Consider the following 21,487-nt stretch of genomic DNA (forward strand, 5'->3'; position numbering starts at 1 on the left):
AATTATGTCCACAATACTTTTGTCATGGATTCCTTGGGAGCAATTTTGTGGGAGATAAAGATCTATATCCCAAAGATGTGAGCAACAAATACAACAATGGTCATTGTCATTGTCTCTATTAAATAAAAAAGGAAGCATTTATAAGCTGTTACCAGTGTGGGTGATATAAATTGGTGTTAGGCTTTGTGAAACCTATGGAATATTCTAGTTCCAGCTTTTAAATCCTGACACAAATTCATTGTCCCACTACCTCTTCTTCTCTGAAATGTGAAGCATATACCCAATGTACATTCCCTCTTTTCCCTGAAATGGATTATTGGTTGTACTTGGTCATGGACTCTGTATATTCATCTGATTTTATGTTCAGCTAATATGACATTCATTTTTAGAAAAGCATGAAGGCCATTTGTAATCTGTCACTACATTTCATCAACTGATGATTCATAATATATATTAGACCAAGCACACAATAGGCTGGTTGACTTTCACAGAGAGAGCAAATCTGGCTCCTATCAATCAGACTCAGTAAAGTGCTTCAAATTACCTTTATGGATTTGGTTTCTAACAATTATATAAATTTCTTCTAATTTTAAAAATTAAATATTTATTCTTGTTCTTTCATAATATGTGACCTTTATCTCAAATTATATTTAAAGTCATTGTAATGATTTAGAGTATATAAATATTGATACCAAAGTTCTTTTTGACATTGTACCATTTTAAGCTAATAATTAACCCTACAAATTTTTTAAGAATTCGAAACATGTTGAAAATGAAGGCTCAAATTATGAGAAAGCTTAACAATTCAGTGGTCTTCCCACAATCATGTAATTCAAGAGAGTAACTAAGTCTACAAAAAAAATTTTTGAACAAAAACCAAGAAGACTGTAAGTAGAATCTAAACCTTCCATTGTCTCTAAATAATTTGCTGTGTGATCTTAGGCTAGTCATTAAATTCCTAAATGCCTCAGATTGCTTTTTTTCCCCTGAGACAATTGGGGTTAAGTGACTTGTCCAGGGTCACACAGCTAGGATGTATAAAGTGTCTGAGATTAGAGTTAAACTCAGGTCTTCCTGATTTCAGATATGGTGTTCTGTCTACTGTGCCATCTAGCTGCCTTTTTCAGATTTCTTCTTAATAAGATTTTATTAAAAACGTTTTTTCTCTTTACTTTTTTCCTTTTCTAATCTTTCTATACTTTATACCCTCCATGTATTCTAGGATCCTATTAAATTAGCTTATTGCTCTTCCTCATATATGGCACTCCTCCTGACTTTTGTTACTTTTTGGTGGCTTCCTTTCTCACCTACCTGGAATACTTACCTGTCTCACTTAAATTTCACTGGTTTTCTTAAAGACTCAATTCAAATCATATCTTCTTCAAGGAGTCATTCATGCCTCTTCCCCATACCAAGGTCCTTCTCTCTGAGATTACTTTCCATCTATACAGTTATATATAATATGTACATTATACTGTATATTTCAGATTTGTTTATAGTTATTTACATGCTGTCTTTCCCATTAGAAGGTTAGCTTTTTGAGAGCAGGAACTATTTTTTTCCTTTGAATTCCCAGTGCTTAGAAAATGCCTGACACAAAGAAAGTTCTTAACAAATTGTGGTTGACTGACAGACTGATAAAATGAAGCAATGAATGTGAAAGCATTACATTATAGCATATCTAATTTATCATCTTATTTTCTAAAAAGTGTCACAGAAAATATTAGAAGAGAAAAGCAAACAAAAAGGAAATAATATTATACCATGAAAATAAAATATTCCTTGCAGCATATATCTAGGAGAAAAAGATTGAAACAGTTATTTTTGAATAATTGCTATGCTGGTTAGTTCTCTGGGCCCATTGCATTGTCTAGATGACCAGGCACTCTGATCAACAATCCAAGCACAGCATGAAAAATAGATATATGTTCATCATCTCTGTTAACAAAACAAACAAAGAAAGAAAAGTAAACAACAAAAACAAAACAGATATAGGAATTTGGTTCTGCAGAGAAGGAAGGCCAGTTATCTACATAGCTAGCAAAAGATAGTGAGCAAACAAAGGCCAATGCAACAACTAGTATCTAAGGTCTGAAGGAATAATGTGGGAACCACAGCATCCAGAGGCCAAAAACATAAATATGATCCAAAAATCAGGAAAGAGTTTAAGAAAACAAAAGCTTCAGTTCCTGTATACTAATTTCTTTTTGAGCTCTGTTGTTCAAAGTTAATGTATTCATCTGGACAGACTTCAGCTGTGGATAGCTCCTGGATGTTACAATCATTCACTGTCTGTTAGGTATTTCAGTCATATTTGAATAAGTCATTCTCCATTTATATATCATAAACTCCCTGAGTTCAGGAATTATGATGTATTATATATTAACTTATCTTTGTACCTAGCAAAGAGCTATTAAATTAGCACTTTAACAATGTTTGTTTAATTGAGTAACATTTTTTTAAAAACAATGAATAGCTATAAAAAGATGAAAAGCTTAGGAACAGATTATAGTATAATGAGGAAAAAAATGAGTGTTTGAAAATGTAGGCCATATTTAACCATGGGCAAAATGATCTCAAAATGAACCACTGCTGATAATAAATTATTAGAACTGTTCAGAGAAGACCCACATAACATCTTATATTTTCTTTTGGAGAAAAGTAAGAAATTAACTAGATTTGTGTCTTACTGATTTATTTGATTTCTTTATAAAATATATTAATCTTATTCTGGGATACTTAGCAGAATAATTAATAGTATCAGAGTATGGGAGAGAACTCTTATAACCATGTGTGTAGTCAACCAATCAAATTGGCCATTACCTAATTATTTATATGAATTAAAAGGAAGTTGAAGCTTTTGTGAGGGAGCTTATAGTCCATCACTATACACAAACACTTATTGCTTAAAGCAGGTTTAAGTCACTATGACTGGTAGAATAACCCATAATAATTTTATGGGTTTTTCTTGTCTTTTTGAGCGGAATTTTTCCTTTCAAGACCTGCTGAAATTTCATGATGACCAATTCCTAGTTTTGAAACTCTTTCCACCAATACACATTGCTAATTCCACTATATTTCATTATCTTCAAAATTGGTCTTTGAAGCTGAGAGTGAAATTGATTTTTTATGGTCACAAAATTAATATATAGCAGAGCCAGATTTCAGAGTCAATTCTCTCCACTATGCCATTATGCCTTTCATTATGTTTTTAGTATGTGAAATATGTTACATATTTATAATATAAAGGTAACCATGGTAGAATAGGTACAAAGCTGGCTTGAGAATCAGGGACACATGAATTTGGGTTCTATCTCCAACACATACTAATTGAATGAGCTTGGAACAATCCCTTTAATTCTCAGGACTAGGAATAACTCTTTAAGATTATAAATTGCAGATCAAGTATTGATCTGTATTTGTATAGGAAATTTTCTAAGAACTCCCTACACCAGAGAAAAAACTGAAACATTCTATAGAACAGTTTATGTATATATATATATATATATATATATATATATATATATATATATATATATATATATATATATATATATATACACACACACACATATAAATGTATGTATACATACACATATAATATATCATATATGCATATTACTTATATTAATATAATTAATATTATTTGTGCATGTAATGTGTTTTAGAGAAATATGTAATATATATTTAATAATGTATAATATATATTTATCTAAAACATGTGTATACATGTATGAAACTGTGTCCTAATGAGTTTAAATGACTTTTTCAATATCACTCAGTGAATTTGCCAGGATTTTCATACCTATAATCCTTTCTAATGAGAGACCTCAGATTAATTCAGGATTACTGAACTGAACAGGACTAAAACCTAAGGTTATCACACTGTCAGCCATCAATATGGTACACCTCTGGGATCTGGACATCACCAGATTGCCTAAAGAGGGGTGAACCAGACCAGATTAGCAGTGAAGCAGGACCAAGTTTCTGTTCTAATCAGTACTGGAATTAGGCCCATGTATGATTGCTGCACTCCCAGTCTTGGTGAGATGGGGAAACTCTATATCAAAAAATGAGGAAGAGGAAGTGAGGTGGAATCCTGGATTGAGTGCCTTTAGCAAAGGGGTAGCATTTAAAACTTGAAAGAGAATCAAAAATTTGTCAAGTATTTGTCCTGCAAGGGTAAAAGCAATTTGGTTTTGAAAGGAAATAAAAGAATAGATTTTAATTCACTTTGTGAATTATGAGTTAACCATTTTAGCAGTTAAGCTTTCTGGTGGAAGGGAGAATATAATTTCCACTGGGGTTTGCACTGATTCAATTTATCTTGTGTGGGGTGGGGAACTGGAGAAGTCTTCCTTGACAAATCTAATCAGTCACCCACAGTCACATTAGTCACATTGGTAGTCTTTGAATCACATAATGACAGACAATCCTCAAATGATAGGAATCTAAAAGTGATGTGTATTCCATAAATATTAAGCAAGATATAAGCTATAAAACTCAATTTTACATGATGGTAGTTGGTATCAGGGGAAGTTCAGGGTGGAGAACAGAAAAAAAGGATAGTGGAGGCAGAAACGATAGAGAGAGAAAAAAAGAAAGATCAAGAGGAATGGTTAAACAAAAATAGAGTCAGAAACAGAGTGAATACATAGAATTATTTTGTTAATGTGCTTGTATTGTTTAAATGGTCCTTCTGGCCCAGAAGCACAAACGAGAACTCTCATAGTTTAAGGCTTTCCTGACACAGACTTCACTTTTTAAGCTGTTTACTACCATAGGTGCTCCTTAAACTCTCTGCCTCCCCCCCCCATTTATGTATGTGTGTTGTTGTTGTTGTTGTTGTTGTTGTTGTTGTTGTTGTTGTTGTTGGGTTTTTTTTTCCAATGAGAATCTTCATTTTCCTTTTTAGCCCAATCTAAAAACTAATTGAGGAGTTTTGAATTAAGACTTTTCAGTGTGGGAAAGCAATTTCACCAGGAAAAGCCTTATTACACAGAGTAAAGGAAGATTGATTCCTTAGAATTAAAAAGAAAAATAAATGATTTCAAATATTTCCACCAAAAATTCAGCTCTACTAGAAGCATCAGCTCTTTGATTCATATAGCTTTTTTATTATTTATATCATCATATTCTTCCTACCTATTCCCTATTTACATACAATAATTTTATCCCATCCTCATTCTTTAAAATGCCTTTCATCAATAACATTTTTTCCACCTTCTTTGTTCCTTTTTTCCCTTCTGTAGCTTCTTCTATATTACTCATTATTTGCAACCCTATAGTTCAGTTTAAATAAAATGCATTTCAGTGCTTTTGGATCAAATACTCATTTGTAATTTTTGTGTGACTGCATAGTGACTCTAAATCTATAAAATAATGCATCACAATTTTCCAACCCAGTAAGAACTTTTGGGAGATAGGGGGAGGGATAAAGAGGGCATAGTTCCCACTGGGATTTTTAAAATTCAGTTTTCCATGTAAGGAGTGTAGATAAAAGCCTTTAAATTAATCAGTATTAAGTGCTTCATATATACTTAGGCCAAAGGATTTAATCATCTTTCAGGTCAAAAAAGCTAGAAATGTGGCAGAACATTGCTACTTTTGAGATCAAAAAAATCTTCATCTCTATCTCTACTCACTGTAACAAATGATAGCAGCCTTCTAGATTAGAATTGCATGGAACATAGAAACTATACTCTGAAAAACAAGCAAAACAGATATGAAATAATATCTTGGGGAGACACAAATAGCTAAGTTTCAGTTAAAACACTATGACTCCAATCAATATAGATGCAAAGAAATACAAAAGCCTGACTAGAGATGGTTTGTATGAAGAGCAAATATGATCAGAATAACAAAACAAATTTTCATTGTTGATCAGCTATGACTGACTCTTTGTGACCCCATTTTGGGTTTTCTTGGCAAAGACACTTTCCATTTCCAACTCATTTTTTAGAGATGAAGTAATATGATTAAATGATTTGTTCAGGTCACACATCTAGTAAATGTCTAAAGCCAGATTTGAACTCAGGAAGATGAGTCTTCCTAACTCCAAACCCAGCACTCTATCCAATTCATTACCTCTTTTCCCCCCAATAAAACAATTATTTTTTTTAATTTTTAAATTTAAATATTAATTGATTAATAATTAAATGAATTCAAATTTTAAATTTAAATAAAATTTAAATCTTTAATTGAGAACAAAAAGTAAAATTTATGTAACTCTCAAGTGCTCGCTATGGTTTTTAACAGGAATTCATGTTGTATTTTGTCAAAACCTTTTTTTGCATCTATTGAGATTTCTATATGATTTCTGTTAGCTTATTATTGATATGGCCAATTATGCCAATAGTTTTCCTTGTATTGAAACAGCCTTAAATTTCTTGGTCATAATGTATTATTTTGCTGATAAGTTGTTGAAATCTCTTTGCTAATAGTTTATTTAAAAATTTTGAATCAATATTCGTTAGGGAGATTGGTCTGAAATTCAGAAAGGAATAAAACCAAGCAGGACAGATTAAAAAGTTTCATGTTGAATTTACTATATAATTAAAATGAAAAAGCAAAGTGTAAATAATAGAGACTTATAGTGTCATATAAGTTCTTTATTTTCTATTCTACTTTGTACAAAAATGCTCATTTGTTAAGTACAAATTTAAAATAATGGAGAAAAAAGGGTTGATAATCAGGTCTTAGTCATGATTGTTGTCTTAGACAAAAATTAGAAAACAAAATATTTTACAGAAACTTTCAATAAGATGTAGGGAGTATGCTATTGTGTATTTAAGTAATGAAAGGAAGGTTAATGTTCTGAGTCTACATGTTAAATATGTTTATAATAGTTTAAAATTTTCTATCTTTTTTAATTTAAAAAAATTCTATATATTTAAGTAAAATGTAAGGGCTCCTAGACATATGGATTTGATTAAGAAGAACAAGAGACTGTATATGTGTGTGTGTGTGTGTGTATATATATATATATATATATATATATATATATATATATATATATATATATATGCTCTTACTGAAAAAAACTCACTGATCTCGAAAATGTAACTGATTATTCTGCTTTTTTTTACTTAAAGAGAATAGCGGTAACTCTAGAGGGAACTGAATGAATTGTCTTTTTTTTTTTTTTAAGTGATAAGCTTGGACAAAAAACATAATAGTTTTTCCACATTAGTTTCAACCAATTCAGTTCAATTTTCATTTAGCACCATATTTGAGGAGGAAGAAGAAAAGGAAGAAGGAAAGTAGGAGGTAAAAGAGAAAGAAAAAGAATTACTGATATTTCTATAACTTTTTTAAGATTTGTACATATCTTTCTACATATAACCTTAAATTATAATTAAGGGCATCTCTGTGTAGTGGACAATCAAATGAGGTGGAATCACAAGGGTCAAACTCTGGCTCTCACTGCCTGTGTAATCTTGGATAAGTTGCTTGGCTTTGTTGGACCTCAGTTTCTTTTCTTAATTGTAAAATTAGAGCTGAACTATTTGACCTTGAAGATACTAATTATTGGATTGTGAACCATTGGAAATACGGTGACTTTAAAGAATCTATGACTTCTCTAATATGGGTATTACTTCCAAACAAACATTACACAGATCCATTGCAATTTCCTTTCCAATCTAAAACATTAACAATAATAATTATTTCACAATTATTATCATTTTTAGTATTTCTAAAATGCTTTACATTTTGCAATGTACTTTTCACATATTATCTGATTTTATGCTTAAAACAATATTATCTCCATTTTACATATGAGGTAACTGAAGCAGGGGATGATTAAGTAAATTGTCCAGAATCACACATCTATGAATTATTTCAAGATGGATTCAAACTCTTCCTGACTCCAGGTCCAACATTCTATTTACTTTGCCATCTCATTTTTCCTTTGATGATAGTAAAGAGATTTCCTATTTGCCTAATGGTGACTTATATACTATTCAAATTATCTACCTATTGTCACATTCTTTGATCTGCCTTCTGCTATATCTGATTGTATTTATGTTCAGCTAGCAGAAATTAGTGATGACATGCTCTAGTGTGTTTAAATTCACTATACATCTTTTTACTGCCATGAGCTATTTGTAATTTTATTTTTTATAAGAATATAGTGTTTCTAGTTTCACAGACATATCACTATTGTATTATTGATATTAAAAGGTGTTTTAAGTAACTTCTGTGTTTATCAGATGTAGCCCCTTGCAATTATGTTCTTGAATGATATATTCATAATAGTGGATCAGAACTTCTGAATAATCTATAATCCAATTTTATCACTTGATAATTCTCACTTAGTTTTTACTGTCCCTTCCCTGCCCACCTTTGGGTCCATTGAACTTACAATGAACTGAAGTATATGTAGATCTACTGAAGACTTTACCATGTTTAACAATTGTTGTTGGTACAGTAATTGTGATTATCATGGAACATAGAAAGGCATAAACATCCAGCATCCCATGACTTTACTTTTCCTTCATGATCACAAGTTTCTTTATCCATTTGATTGTGATTGGTATATATAATTTGATTTCATTTTTTAAAAATAATTTTTATTTACCAGATATATGCATGGGTAATTTCACAACATTGACAATTGCCAAACCTTTTGTTCTAATTTTTCCCCTCCTTAGCTCCCTTGGTTTCATTTATAGTCAAATTGTCAATGAGGACATGTTTTATTTCTTCCCGTATTGTTAATTCATTTGTAATTGGACAGAGATCACATGCTGAGTATATTACCAAAAGTTAAATTTATCTCAGTTGATGATTTACAGCATGTGAGATCTTTATCATTTTCTATCCTTTTTATAAACTTGGGGACTTTGACTATAGGAATGGAAGGGGACAGTTTAGCTACAAATAATCTCTTCTTCTTTATTCTTCTGCTTGACTTCTGTAATGCTCTTAATAATTTTTCAATTTGCATTAAGTCTATTGAAAATCACTGAAGAAAGTTCCACAATCAATCTGATTTCTCCTGTTGCCTTTCTGTGCTATTTTCCAATACCATTTTGAAGATCTATTTTCTTTAACTCAATTCAATTTTTTATTTAAAAATTAAATTTTATTTAAAAATATATTGGTCCTAGAAAAAAATTGTACTTCTTTTTTAAAATTTTTTATTAATTTTATAATTTTTTGACAGTACATATGCATGGGTAAATTTTTTTTACAACATTATCCCTTGTTTTCACTTCTTTTCCAAATTTTCCCCTCCCTCCCTCTACTCCCTTCCCTAGATGACAGGCAATCCCATACATGTTAAATGTGTTACCGTATATCCTAGATACAATATACGTGTGTAAAACCAAATTTCTTGTTGCATACTAAGAATTGGATTCTGAAGGTAAAAGTAATCTGGGTAGAATGACAATAGTGCAAAATGTCCTTCTTTTTATTCTTTTGGAATCTATTTGGTTTATACTGGGAGAAAAAATTGAGCATCCTGAATTTTGAAATTCGTTATTCTTCATTGTGGTAGCAGTTAGACCTTCTACCAGGAAAATGGCTTTTGTTTGCAGTACTCTTCTTAATTCAAGTGTTTATCAAAATAGAAGTCTCTGTAACACTAAAAAGTACAGTAGGTTCAGAAGAGTTAGAAATTCACTCTACATTGACTTTCTTATCTCAGCTGATTCTCTATCCTGGTTTCTACAATTGGCCAAAATCTCTAAACCACCTTCCAATCCAATTGTTGGCTCAATTCTCACCCAGATTCTTTTGTTCTGGAAGTGCTTCTTATCCTTATCATTTAAACTGCATTTCTCTCACTGAAATGTCACCATCCTTTTTTAAAATCATGATTTAGAAGTAAAAACATCTCATCTCAGAACTTTTTACAAGAGAATATTTTGATAACAGAGGATTTAAAATTTTTGCAATGAAAAAATTATCTTTGTTTCAATTTTGTCAAAGCATCCAATAGAATGTATGCTCCTTAGAAGCAGAGAATATTTGTTTTTTGCCTTTGTATCCCCAGCACTTAGCATAGTGACAAACAAGCAAAAAGTGTTTCATAAATGTCTGTTGGCTACAATAGCTAATTATTTTTTTAAATATTTTAAAGCAGTAAGTATCCTCAGTAAGAATTTAGACCCACAAGGGAAACAAAATTTGTCCCCAAGGAACTATAACATAAGAATACCTTTTAAAGCATCCCAAGAGATTATCCATTCTATGCTATGACACTTTCAGTGATCAAAAATGAATTTTCCCATGAAGCAACACATTTTTTTCAGAGTACTCTAATTGTTCAAAACTGATCCTCATATTGAGCCAAAATTAGCTTCCCTGTGATTTCCAACTATTTGTCCCAATTTTATTGGAATTTACATGGAATAAGTCATTTCAGTGCTTCAGATAATGATGGTAGTCACTTATCAAAACTTTTCACCTGTGCTTTTATCTGCTTTTATCTGATTTTTCCCTAGAAGACCCTGCTAAGAAAGAAGAAAAGCCCACAAAATCAGGTATACAAAAAGAAGAAAAACCAACAAAATCAGGTACACAGAAAGAAGAAAAATCAACCAAACCAGGTACACAGAAAGAAGAAAAACCAGCAAAACCAGATATACAGAAAGAAGAAAAACCAGCCAAATCAGGTACACAGAAAGAAGAAAAATCAGCAAAACCAGGTATCCTTTTTTTTTTTCTCTTGCAAGAATGGATTGATATTGAACCCAGATTCCTTTTAATCTGAAACTAAAAAAGATTCTTTTCCCCCTGATTTTTGGACAGTCTTTGAATTCTTTTTTTTTTCTTTTTCTCCCTTCTACATGTAGCACTCATACATTTAATAAATAAAATGTTATGGATGTAAAGATTTCTCTCTGTCAATAGCAATAAATATCATCTGAATTCCATAGTTCCATGAGGAATCTTTTGGTGTTCCTTGACATGAAATTAAGCAAGATTTAATGTTGCTGTTCTTCATTACTTCCAAGAACTTTCCCAAGATCACCTTGGGTTTAGCATCATCAACAATATAGAAAGAAAATTAATAATGATGATAAAAGTTCAGTTAATTGGAAAACCTTCTGAAGATAGTTGATCTCTTTTTTTATTGTTATTCTCACATAGGCTTCCCTGGCCATAAGTTATGAATGGCTTATCAGTTGCCTTATGTTACATATAGTTTCAAGAGAATGGCAATGCCATTTAATTACCTACTTGCTACTTAAATATTTATTTGCCTCAACTAATGTTTTAGTTGCCACCGAAAAATGATTACCATTCACCAAAATTCTTGACATAAAGCTTAACTTTAAGTAGCCTAAATTCTGAACCTTTGAAACTTCTTGCCATTCTATTCCATATTAAAGTAGAAAAATTAAATGAATATGTCAACATGAATTTTCAATTTGCTTCCTAGCTACTCCAGACAAGACTCAAACATACAGTATGTATGCCAATTAAAAACTTAATCCGTAGTTATTTTACAGAATTTTATAAATTATTTCATCCATTCAGAACTTTTTTGTAAGAATAAATCTACATTCTGTATTTTATAATATTATCATGAAAATTATTTTTACTTTGATCAAACCATGAAACCAAATAACTTTTCCTTGAGAAGAGAAACTATTTTTATATTTGTATCTCTAGCACCTAGCTTAGTGGCTAGCATATAAAAGATACTTATTGAATGCTCATTGGGCACACTTACAACATTGAGCATTCAGACATACAGAAAAATTAGAATTTGTTCCAAAGGAAAGATAAAGGATAGATAAATGGATCTAACATATGAATGCCCTTTATAACATTCACAATAAATCATCTAAGCTGTATGCGGAGGTATTTTTAATGATAAGAAATTAACTTCCCTATGAAGCATCCTATTCTACTTTCAGACAAGTATAATTATTCAAAACTCATTCTTATATTGAACCAAAATTAGTGTCTCTGTGACTTTCAGCCATTGGTTCTAATTCCATCTTCTAGGATTATGTAGAATAAATTGTTTCAGTGCATCAGGTAATGATATTAGATACGTGAATTTTTTTTTTTACTTTTGCTGAATCCAGAAATAATAATTTTACATTTTATCAGCACGTACGCATATGAATAAAACCATATCCTATTGCAGTATACAATGCTATATGAAAAAATGATGAACATCACCACCAAAATTCTCACTTTCTTTTTTGTTTAGTTTTTCCATGAGTCTTTAGTAGTCATTCTTACAATGTCATGGTTATTTTTTTATATACAAACACTATTTACTTAAAATGATATAAATAAAGCAAAACAGTTATCATAAGTTGGCTTTTTTTTGCTAATGTGCTTTCTATTTTCTAATTGTTATTATTGGTTGATTTGTTTTCTAGTATCCCAAGCTAAAAAAGAAGAACTAACAACAAAACCAGGTACATAGATTTTGGTTCTTACTTGAATGGATAAATATAGAACTCGATTCCTTTCTTTTCTAGATTAAAAATTCTCTCTAGTGGGTAATGTAGACACTGCATTCTCCATTATTTCCTTCTTTTCCTACTTTACACTGGGCTCACAGATTGCAAAGAGAATATTATCACTTCACCAGTACACTTACTAAAATTGAAATAATACAGAGATTAGCCTAACTCCTAAGCAAAGATGACATGCAAATTTGTGAAGCAGTCCATATTTTTTAAAAGAACTATATATGGGCAACTAGGTAGCACAGGGGATAGACATTGGCTTGAGTGAGAAAAACTTGAGTTCAGATCTATTCCCAGACATTTATTAGCTGTATGACTCTGATCAAATCACTTAATACTGATTCCCTTCCAAAAAGTAAGTGAAATAAAATTATATAGATCAAGTAGGACTTGAATAAAAAGATATAAAACATGCTAAATCTATCCTTTGAGAAAATGGTAGGTCCATAAGTGCTACACATTGCATACCTTTTCAGACTTTTTCAATGTATCTCAGTTATGCTGATTATTTTCCTTTCCACAAAAGTTTTATTTGTCATATGGTTTGACTATTTGGGAGAAGGTTACTTGGAATAACTGTGATGATATTAAAAATATATATCAATACAATTAATTTGAGGGGGCAAATAAATTTTGATTAATGTTTTACTTGTTTAATATATACAAAATACTTAGAAGATGAGGAATATATAGGAATATACCAGAACCATGGTACAGCAGGCTCAAGAGAGTTAATTGTTCAGTTTTCATTGTAAGCATTTATATCTTAGAAATGAGCAAATGGTACAAATTGGGACATGATTTATTGTTTTGTTGATTATTTAACTTAAGAAAGTTATGGGGAAAATGTTAATAACAAAGATTAAATTTAAAAGTGAAAAAAGTGGTAAAGGAATTTCATGAAAAACAACACATTCATTGTATGGGTTTCATGTTTCAATATCTCCTGATGCTCCTTGATATGAAGTAAAGTCAAATTAATTTTTTTTATTTTCCATTTCCAAGAATTTCCTCAAAGGTGCCCGAGACTTTGCAATAAAAAAAGAAATGAACACAAAAGAAAAGTTCTAATACAAATGAAAAGTACCTGAGAACTACACAACCTTATTTGGTTATAAAAAACCTAATCTGGTGGTAAAATTTAAAAGATATCTTCATCTTTTCAATTCTTTTGTCAGCTTCTTTAGCCAGACTATAGGCTTTAAGCAGTTGTCTTTTGTAACATAATATCAACAAAATGGCAGTGTCACTGATTTACTTACTTGCTTTGAATAATCACAGATAAATTGTCATCTGCCTAAATTTTAATTTGAAGCATTAGATTTTTTGTAGCCTAAATTTTTTAGCATTTAAACCTTTCTCTTTTCATCATGCTATGCCATACTGAATCAGAAATATATTAATATGCATTTTTAATTTGCTTTTTAGCTGCTGCAGACAAGACTCAATTACACAGTATGTATGATGATTAAAAACTTAGCATATAGTTATCTTAAAGAAATTTATCAATATTTTAATCTAGTCAAAATCTTCTTACAAGTGAAAAATGAATTTTATCAGTAATAAATCTACATTCTGGGATTTATACTATTAGCATGAAAAATTTTCTCAATCTCCATTTACCAGAGTATCTACTTCTTTAGATCAAAGTTTGTTTCATTTGTCTTTATATTCCAAGCACAAATTACAATGGATTGTATGCAAAAGATAATGTATATTGGTATATTAGTCACTTTTATATTTAAAATATTAAGTATTTTCATTAAGTTTCCAGACCCAAATGAAAAGCAGAATTTATCTCCAAAATAAAGATACAAGGATATAACACAGGAATCCTCTTTACAATATCCCCAAGAAATCTTCCAGACTATGCTTAGAAAGTGTGGTGATTAAAAACTGCATTTTCCCATGAAGTAATCCATTCCACTTTTAGAGAGCTGTTCAAAAATCATTCCTGAGTCAGATTTGGCCTACCTATTATTTCTAGTCACTGGTCCTAAATCTGTCCCTTAGAGTTATACAGACTAGTTTCAGTGATACAAGTAATGTAAATCACTTGTCAAACATTTTATCTTATGCTGAATCTAGAAATATTAGTAATTTCTATGTTGGCTATTTTCTCAGAACACATTTCTACGCATACACACACACACACACACACACACACACACACACACACACACAAATGTAGTGTTAAAAATCATCTGTTAAAATAATGACCATCACCAACAAATCTCTTCTTTTCTGCTCAATTCTTTCCCAGCCTTCTATTGATTTAAATTGCAGCCCAAATATCACCTACACTAAGAAATTACAGAAAATTATGTAGGATATTCCTCTCTTATTGATTGTTAAATCAGTATGTTTTTGCTATGTTAACACTGTTTTGTAGAAATAATATAAACAAAGCAGAATAGTCATCAAAAATCTGCTAAAACTTTCTTATTTTTCCAATGTTTATTTTTCCCCTAGAACCTAAGCCCAAGAAAGAAGAAAAACCCACAAAACCAGGTATATGATTTTTAGTTCATGGATGAGTGGATAAATAAAGAACTAAACTTCTTTCTATTCTGTAGCTAAAAAGAGGTTTACTTTCCTCTAGTGGGAAATATAGACAATCTTTGTATTCCCCCATTGTTTTTTTTTTCTCTCTCCCCTACATCCACATCCAATGCTCATAGATGTGACAAATAGAATTTTATGAATGTAGAGATTCATGTATATTAAAAGTAATAAGTTAACCGTATAGGTTCAATAACTTAATGAAATAAATTCTAGAGTTCCTTGACATGAAGTGAGAGGCCAGGTTTAATTTTATTGGTCTCTACCATTTCCAATGTCATCCTGGGTTCAATATAATGAATAGGAAAAAATAAAAAGAAAAATTTTGAGTAAGATCATGCAACCAAAAATGATTGGAAAACTTTATTTTGGAGGATAGATATTTTTTTATCTCTTTTGATCTCTTACCTGTTTTAGTCAATCACCTTTATATTTTACATATTGGATAGAGTGGGACATTTATATGTTTCAGTTCTTGGGTACTTTTGCTCATAATGACTGTCAATTAATTGTGGAAATATGTAATGAACTATATGAACTTCATTGTAAATAACACCTGAAAGTATTTTCTTACTTTCCTTTGGTAGAACACAATACTATGAAACAGGAAAAGTCTGTTTCTCAATCTAAACTAGGTACTGTTTTGTAAACAATTTGAAACTGACTTTGGATGATTCCTGTAGAATAAACATGTTCAGGACAAGGAAAACCTACTTCACTATTATATGATACCTTATATTCATTATGTTCGATCCATTATATTGTCAAAATGACTTTGTAATGAAGCCTTGAAAATCATTGTTAATAAAAACTTTGACATCCTTTGAGAAGGCAAAAGCTGAAATTATCATATACCTACTATTATGCTTTAGAAAACTGACTCAAGTAACTAGAACATTCAGGGGGAAATAGTTTAAGAATGGAACAGCTCTGGAAAATATGGATTCCAGATTTTATTCTCTATCCTTAAAGAGCAAAATTTATTCAGAATCCTCATGTGGAGAGCTATAGATGACTAGAGAATTTAGGCAACTATTTCTTCCATTCTTTTTTATGTTTTTTAAAGAAGGATAGATGCATTCCAATAGGCTCAGATGAGGAAAACTGAATAAGAATTTCAAGTAATAAGTGCTTTAGAATGAATTTATCTTCTACAACATAAACAAAATAGGATTTAAAACTTTTGCTAATCATTATTTCCCTGTTCCTAGAGAGCATTTCTCATTGGGTCAGGATGATCTATACAACATTGACTTTAACATTTTTGAGCAACAGGTTAAAATAGACTTCTTCCTAGCACCAGATAGGGAAAAAAAAAAGGATTGACTTCTCTACTTTCATTTGTATGTGTGTGTGTATGTAATTTGTGTGTAATAATTTTTCTTAAATGGATTTGAAGAGTTCATAATATTGTAAAGATTCCTACTTTTTAAAAATTGAATTAAAAATTAGTGGGAAGAAGATGCTTCTGTAGGTGGGAGCAGAATTGAAGAAAATTATGTGGATGGGCAGACAGAAATAGTATAATGATCCTGAAACCTTGGCTTTTTGTCTTGTGATGTGCCCCATGTTTTGAGAGCCCTCTAATGTGTACTGGACTCTGTGTACTAGACTTTGGGTTCCCCAATCTTCTTATATCTTTTTTTAATACAGATAGGTTGTAATTGGCATTATGACACAGAAAACTCAATTGATGAGATCCCAAATCTATTTTAGGTATCATTACAAGCCAATAGTACTGAGCCAAGTAAGTCAGAGCTCCTGCTTTAAGCTATTAATTCTTGTAATATGACTCCATGACAAGTCTTCTCCTTATATTGCAATAGAATATGAAACATTCAGGTACAGTGAAGGGTGGACTTTTTAATAGGTTTCCATGCCTTGTCAATCCAAAATTCAAAAGTTAGAAGGGACCAGATCAACAAACTTGTCTAATTTATACATAAAACATTCTCTTTTACACCCATTCTAACATTTAAATCTTTGCTGTTCTATTAGCTGTTTCCTAGATAACCTTTCTGGGCTCTCTTCTTATAGAGCTGAATTCAGCAAATCTAATTATGTAGCAGAAACACTTGAAACACTAAGTTCTTCCTAGTATCATTGCAACTTTTGTTTTGTTTGTTTCTGACAAATCTCTGTGAAAATGTCAGGCAATCTTATCATAGAAAACGAACCAATATACCAACAGGAAGCAACCTATATACCACCTCTCTCCAACGCTCCCAATTTTGGGAATATACAGAAATATTTATTTTCAAATCCACAACAAACAAGAATAAGCATGTGGGCAATGCTCAGAAAGTATCAGAAAGACAGGTGTCTAAGTATTAGTGATTTGGTAGTTTTGAGCAAAAAAAATAAATAAACAGAAAATGATGGCTAGCTAGCCTCCACAATCGGACTGTAGCATGAAAACAATCAATGGAGACTTGTGGAGAGAGAGAGAGAGAGAGAGAGAGAGAGAGAGAGAGAGAGAGAGAGAGAGAGAGAGAGAGAGAGAGAGAGAGAGAGAGAGAGAGAGAGAGAAAGAGAGAGAGAGAGAGAGAAGAGAGAGAGAGATACAGATAAAGATACAGATACAGATAAATAGATAGAGATATAAAATATAATTGGAAGAGAAAGTGAATGGGAAGGTTAGAGGTTATTTTGGGAGATTGGGGATGATTATCTCATTTTTTCAAAGAAAATAAAATATTATCTATGAAAATATATTACTGTATTTATTCCTTATGCTGATATATTTGGAATTTCTATCTTTGTCAACATGTTTTATTCATACAGAGGAAAAAATCATCAAGCAAGTAAAAACTGCTACCATTGACAAAACAGGTAAAGCACTATATTTGTAATTTTGCTTTTTGAAAAAAAATTAGTTTCACAATATAGGATTTCAGATATTCAAAAACTAGCTATGAGAACAGATCTTATTTTTTTTCTCCATTGGTAACACCAAAAAAAAAAGTTGGCATATTTTTAGAAAGTTGCTAAATCATTAGAAAGTGACTAATTAACATAATTAATCAAGTATATGATTAAAAGTGGATAACCTAATGTATTTTTTTTTTCTGAACCTGAGTTTTGCTGAAACAGGTAACTACTAGTGAGGGAATACCCTCTAGTGCTGTAGATCAGCATGTACTCTCCAATTTATGGAATCAAAGTTCTCTGGCCCATTGGGAGGTTAAAACATTTGCCAGATTCAATCAGTATACATTAGAGGCCTCTCAAAAATAGAGTTCCATAAACTCATTTTCGGATTGGCCAACAATAGCTCTCAGACCAACACTGATTTGGTCACTTTTTGGATTCTGGATTTTGGATATTAGAATATCAGATATCAGAGAGAATGTAATTAGCAATTGTTTTAGTCTGGGGCTAGAAATCCTGAGGATAAAATCCTCAGATTTTTTTTACTAGATAAAAGAGGCCATTCTTTGCCTCATTTCTCATCTAACGTTAATCCTAGATTAAGTGTTGTCTTAATCAAACTGATACCTGTTAAAAATCTATTTTAGAAAGACTAGGGTTTCCCATTACATCCAGAGCTATCTCTAAGTCATCCTGATTTATATCTTGCCATTTGCTCCAGATGGCTCCTGATGAGAAAGTGATTCTGATTACTTTGTACAGTGCTCCTTACCTTAAATTCAATTCCACAAAAATGACAGCAACAATTTCAAATATATATATATACACATACATACACACACAGAGTTATATATAGTTATATATGTATATATATATATAATAGGTGTGAGTAATGGGAAGCTATCTATTAAACAATCTTCATAATAATTAAGGCCAATAGCAATCTAGTATTTGATAAAACCCCAAACTCCAGTTTCAGGAATAAGAATTCACTATTTGACAAAAATTTCTGGGAAAACTAGAAAATAATATTTCAGAAACTCAGCATAGACCTGCATCTTATATTACATACCAAGGTCAAAATGGATACATGATTGGCCATATAGGGTGATAACGTAAACAAATTAGGAGAGCAAGGGGTAATTTACCTATCTGATCTTTGGAGAAGGTAGTAATTTCTGACCAAAGAAGAACTAGAGAACATTATAAGAGGCAAAATGGAAAATGGGCAACTTTGTTTACATTAAATTAAAAGGGTTTTGCACAAACAAAATCAAAAGAAAGTAGATTAAAATCATTATTTCTGATAAAGCTATCATTTCTAGGGCAGCTAGATAACACAATGGATAGAGCACCAACCCTGAAGTCAGGAGGACCTGAGTTTAAATATGACCTCAGATACTTAACTTCCTAGCTGTGTGACCCTAGGCAAGTCATTTAACCCCAATTGCCTCAGAGAAAAAACAAAACAAAACAAAACAAACAAAAAAAAAAAAAACCCTATCATTTCTAAAATATATAAATAACTGTCAAATTTATAAGAATACAAGTCATTCCCCAATTGATAAATGGTCAAAGGATATGAACAATTTTCAGATGAAGAAATTAAAGCCATCTATAGTCATATGAAGAAATGTTCTAACTCATTATTTATTAAAGAAATGAAAATTAAAAACACTCAGGTACTATCTCATACCTCTCAAATTGGTTAAAATGACAGGAAAAGAAAATGATAAATTTTGGAGGAAATGTGGGAAAGCTGAAACACTAATGATTGTTGGTAGAGTTATGAAATGATCCAATTATTCTGGAGAGCAATATGGAGCTATGCCCAAAGGGCTATCAAATTGTGCATTCCCTTTGACCCAATAATGCCACTACTGGGTCTTGATCACCAAAAAATCATGAAGGAAAAAGGACCCACATATGCAAAAATGTTTGTAGCAGCTTTTTATGGCAACAAAGAATTGAAAAATGAGATGTCCATCAATTAGGGAATAATTTAATAATTTGAGGTATAGGAAGATAATGAAATATTATTGTTCTATAAAAATGATGAACCAACTGATTTTAGAAAAGCCTGGAAAGATTTACATGAACTGACGCTGAGTGAAACAAGCTGGAGCTAGAAATCCTGAGGATTTTATTGTATACAATAACAGTAAGAATGTGTGATGATCAACTATGAAAGATTTGGTTCTTCTTAGTAATTCAGTCATCCAAAGCAAATTTTGGACAGAAAATGTCATCTGCATCCAGAAGAAGAACTTTAGAGATTGAATGTAATTCATTAACAATCTTATCTACTTCATTGGCTGATCTTACTATTAAGATAAAAATAAAAAAGTCTCAAAAATGTAAAATCCTGAAATTATCTGCCTTTTCAAGAGAATGATCAGAAATTAATTCCTTTCATGGGAGCACTAAATATAGGCATGCGATGGCATTACAATCTGTCTTAAATAAACTTAGTACAATATATAAATTTTAAATAAAATAATTCTATACTTTCTTATTTCGAGGAGTAGAGAAACATATTTGTTTCTGATTATCTCTATACCACCTGAAAATCATTGTCAAAAATCTGATGCTGAAAAAGAGTTCGTGGGGTCCTGTTAAGATTCTTACAAGGTGCTAAGTCACTGGAATGGATAGAGACAATAATTATCTAATTTAGCATGGTACTTAACAGTTCTCTAGTTCAGTAATGAACTTACTAGAATTCCACAAGATTCACATCTTTAAGAGAGCATACTTTTAAGGAGCTCCCACAAGCCCAAAGGAGAACCCAGGAGCCCACTCTCTTGGAGGCCAAGTTCATTCCAACTTCCACCTTTGTGCTGGATGGACACATTGGGAGGACTTCAGGAGATTCAGAGTCAGGATTCAGTAAAGAAGATTCACAAATGGGGCAGAATGAAGGAAGACAGAGAAGTGGTGGCAGGCTGTCCTGTGAAGAACACTGAAACCAAGATCCAGAAGGCCTCCAGAAAACTAGCTGAGCCCCAAGTGAAGGAGATAAAATTTTGAAAGAGACAGTAAAGGATTTGGACTCCTGGCTGCATTTGAGATTATTGAATTGAACTGAAACAAAGGCTGCTCCTAGAAGCTCCCCAAGAAATCTGCTCCCAGAGAACGATTACAATTTAGAAAAAAAGAATATTACAGGGTCCAAATTCCTCATTTTATAGAGGTCCAGTAAAATTGACTTTTCCAAGGTCACACATGTGCTAAATCTAAGAGGTGAGATTTGCTCCTCAGACTCTTTGCAGTAAGTAGAAATGAATGGATTAGCTAAATCTTGCACATCCAGGATGATTAGGTAACTCATACACACCCAGAATAATTGTAAGCAATCTAGCTATCCAGTTCCTCCATGAAACAATTAAAGCAAAGGTATAATCTCTTTCTTCCTAATTTTTCTAGAGCCATACTCAGGCTCTATTATAGAGCCCCTGGAGTGAAACAGTAGGATAACCATTCAATTTTATTCATCCATTTTTCCTCTCATTGATTCAGATAATCAAGAGTTAAATGTAGCTTCTTTGAAGAAAATAAGATACCTGTCAGGAGGAAGAAAATGATTATTCATGGAAATTGTTATTTCA

General features: G+C 31.5%; 1 protein-coding gene and 1 pseudogene across 17 annotated transcripts in view; both read left to right on the forward strand.

Annotated features, from left to right (window-relative positions):
* Positions 1–21,487, forward strand: part of TRDN (triadin) — a 481,452-nt gene that overhangs the window by 419,066 nt on the left and 40,899 nt on the right. For 10 of the 17 annotated variants that reach the window (XM_074309957.1, XM_074309965.1, XM_074309958.1 and 7 more), the window contains 6 exons: positions 10,455–10,658; positions 11,396–11,422; positions 12,354–12,392; positions 13,875–13,901; positions 14,919–14,957; positions 17,793–17,840. In XM_074309957.1, the coding sequence (XP_074166058.1) occupies positions 10,455–10,658; positions 11,396–11,422; positions 12,354–12,392; positions 13,875–13,901; positions 14,919–14,957; positions 17,793–17,840 (384 nt within the window). The remainder of the gene's footprint in view (positions 1–10,454; positions 10,659–11,395; positions 11,423–12,353; positions 12,393–13,874; positions 13,902–14,918; positions 14,958–17,792; positions 17,841–21,487) is intronic. The other 7 variants (XM_074309959.1, XM_074309963.1, XM_074309955.1 and 4 more) reach the window with 6 other exon arrangements.
* On the forward strand, positions 12,557–12,656 carry LOC141541997 (U6 spliceosomal RNA; annotated as a pseudogene).

The sequence above is a fragment of the Sminthopsis crassicaudata genome, chromosome 4, assembly GCF_048593235.1.
Source record: "Sminthopsis crassicaudata isolate SCR6 chromosome 4, ASM4859323v1, whole genome shotgun sequence".
Taxonomy (NCBI): domain Eukaryota; kingdom Metazoa; phylum Chordata; class Mammalia; order Dasyuromorphia; family Dasyuridae; genus Sminthopsis; species Sminthopsis crassicaudata.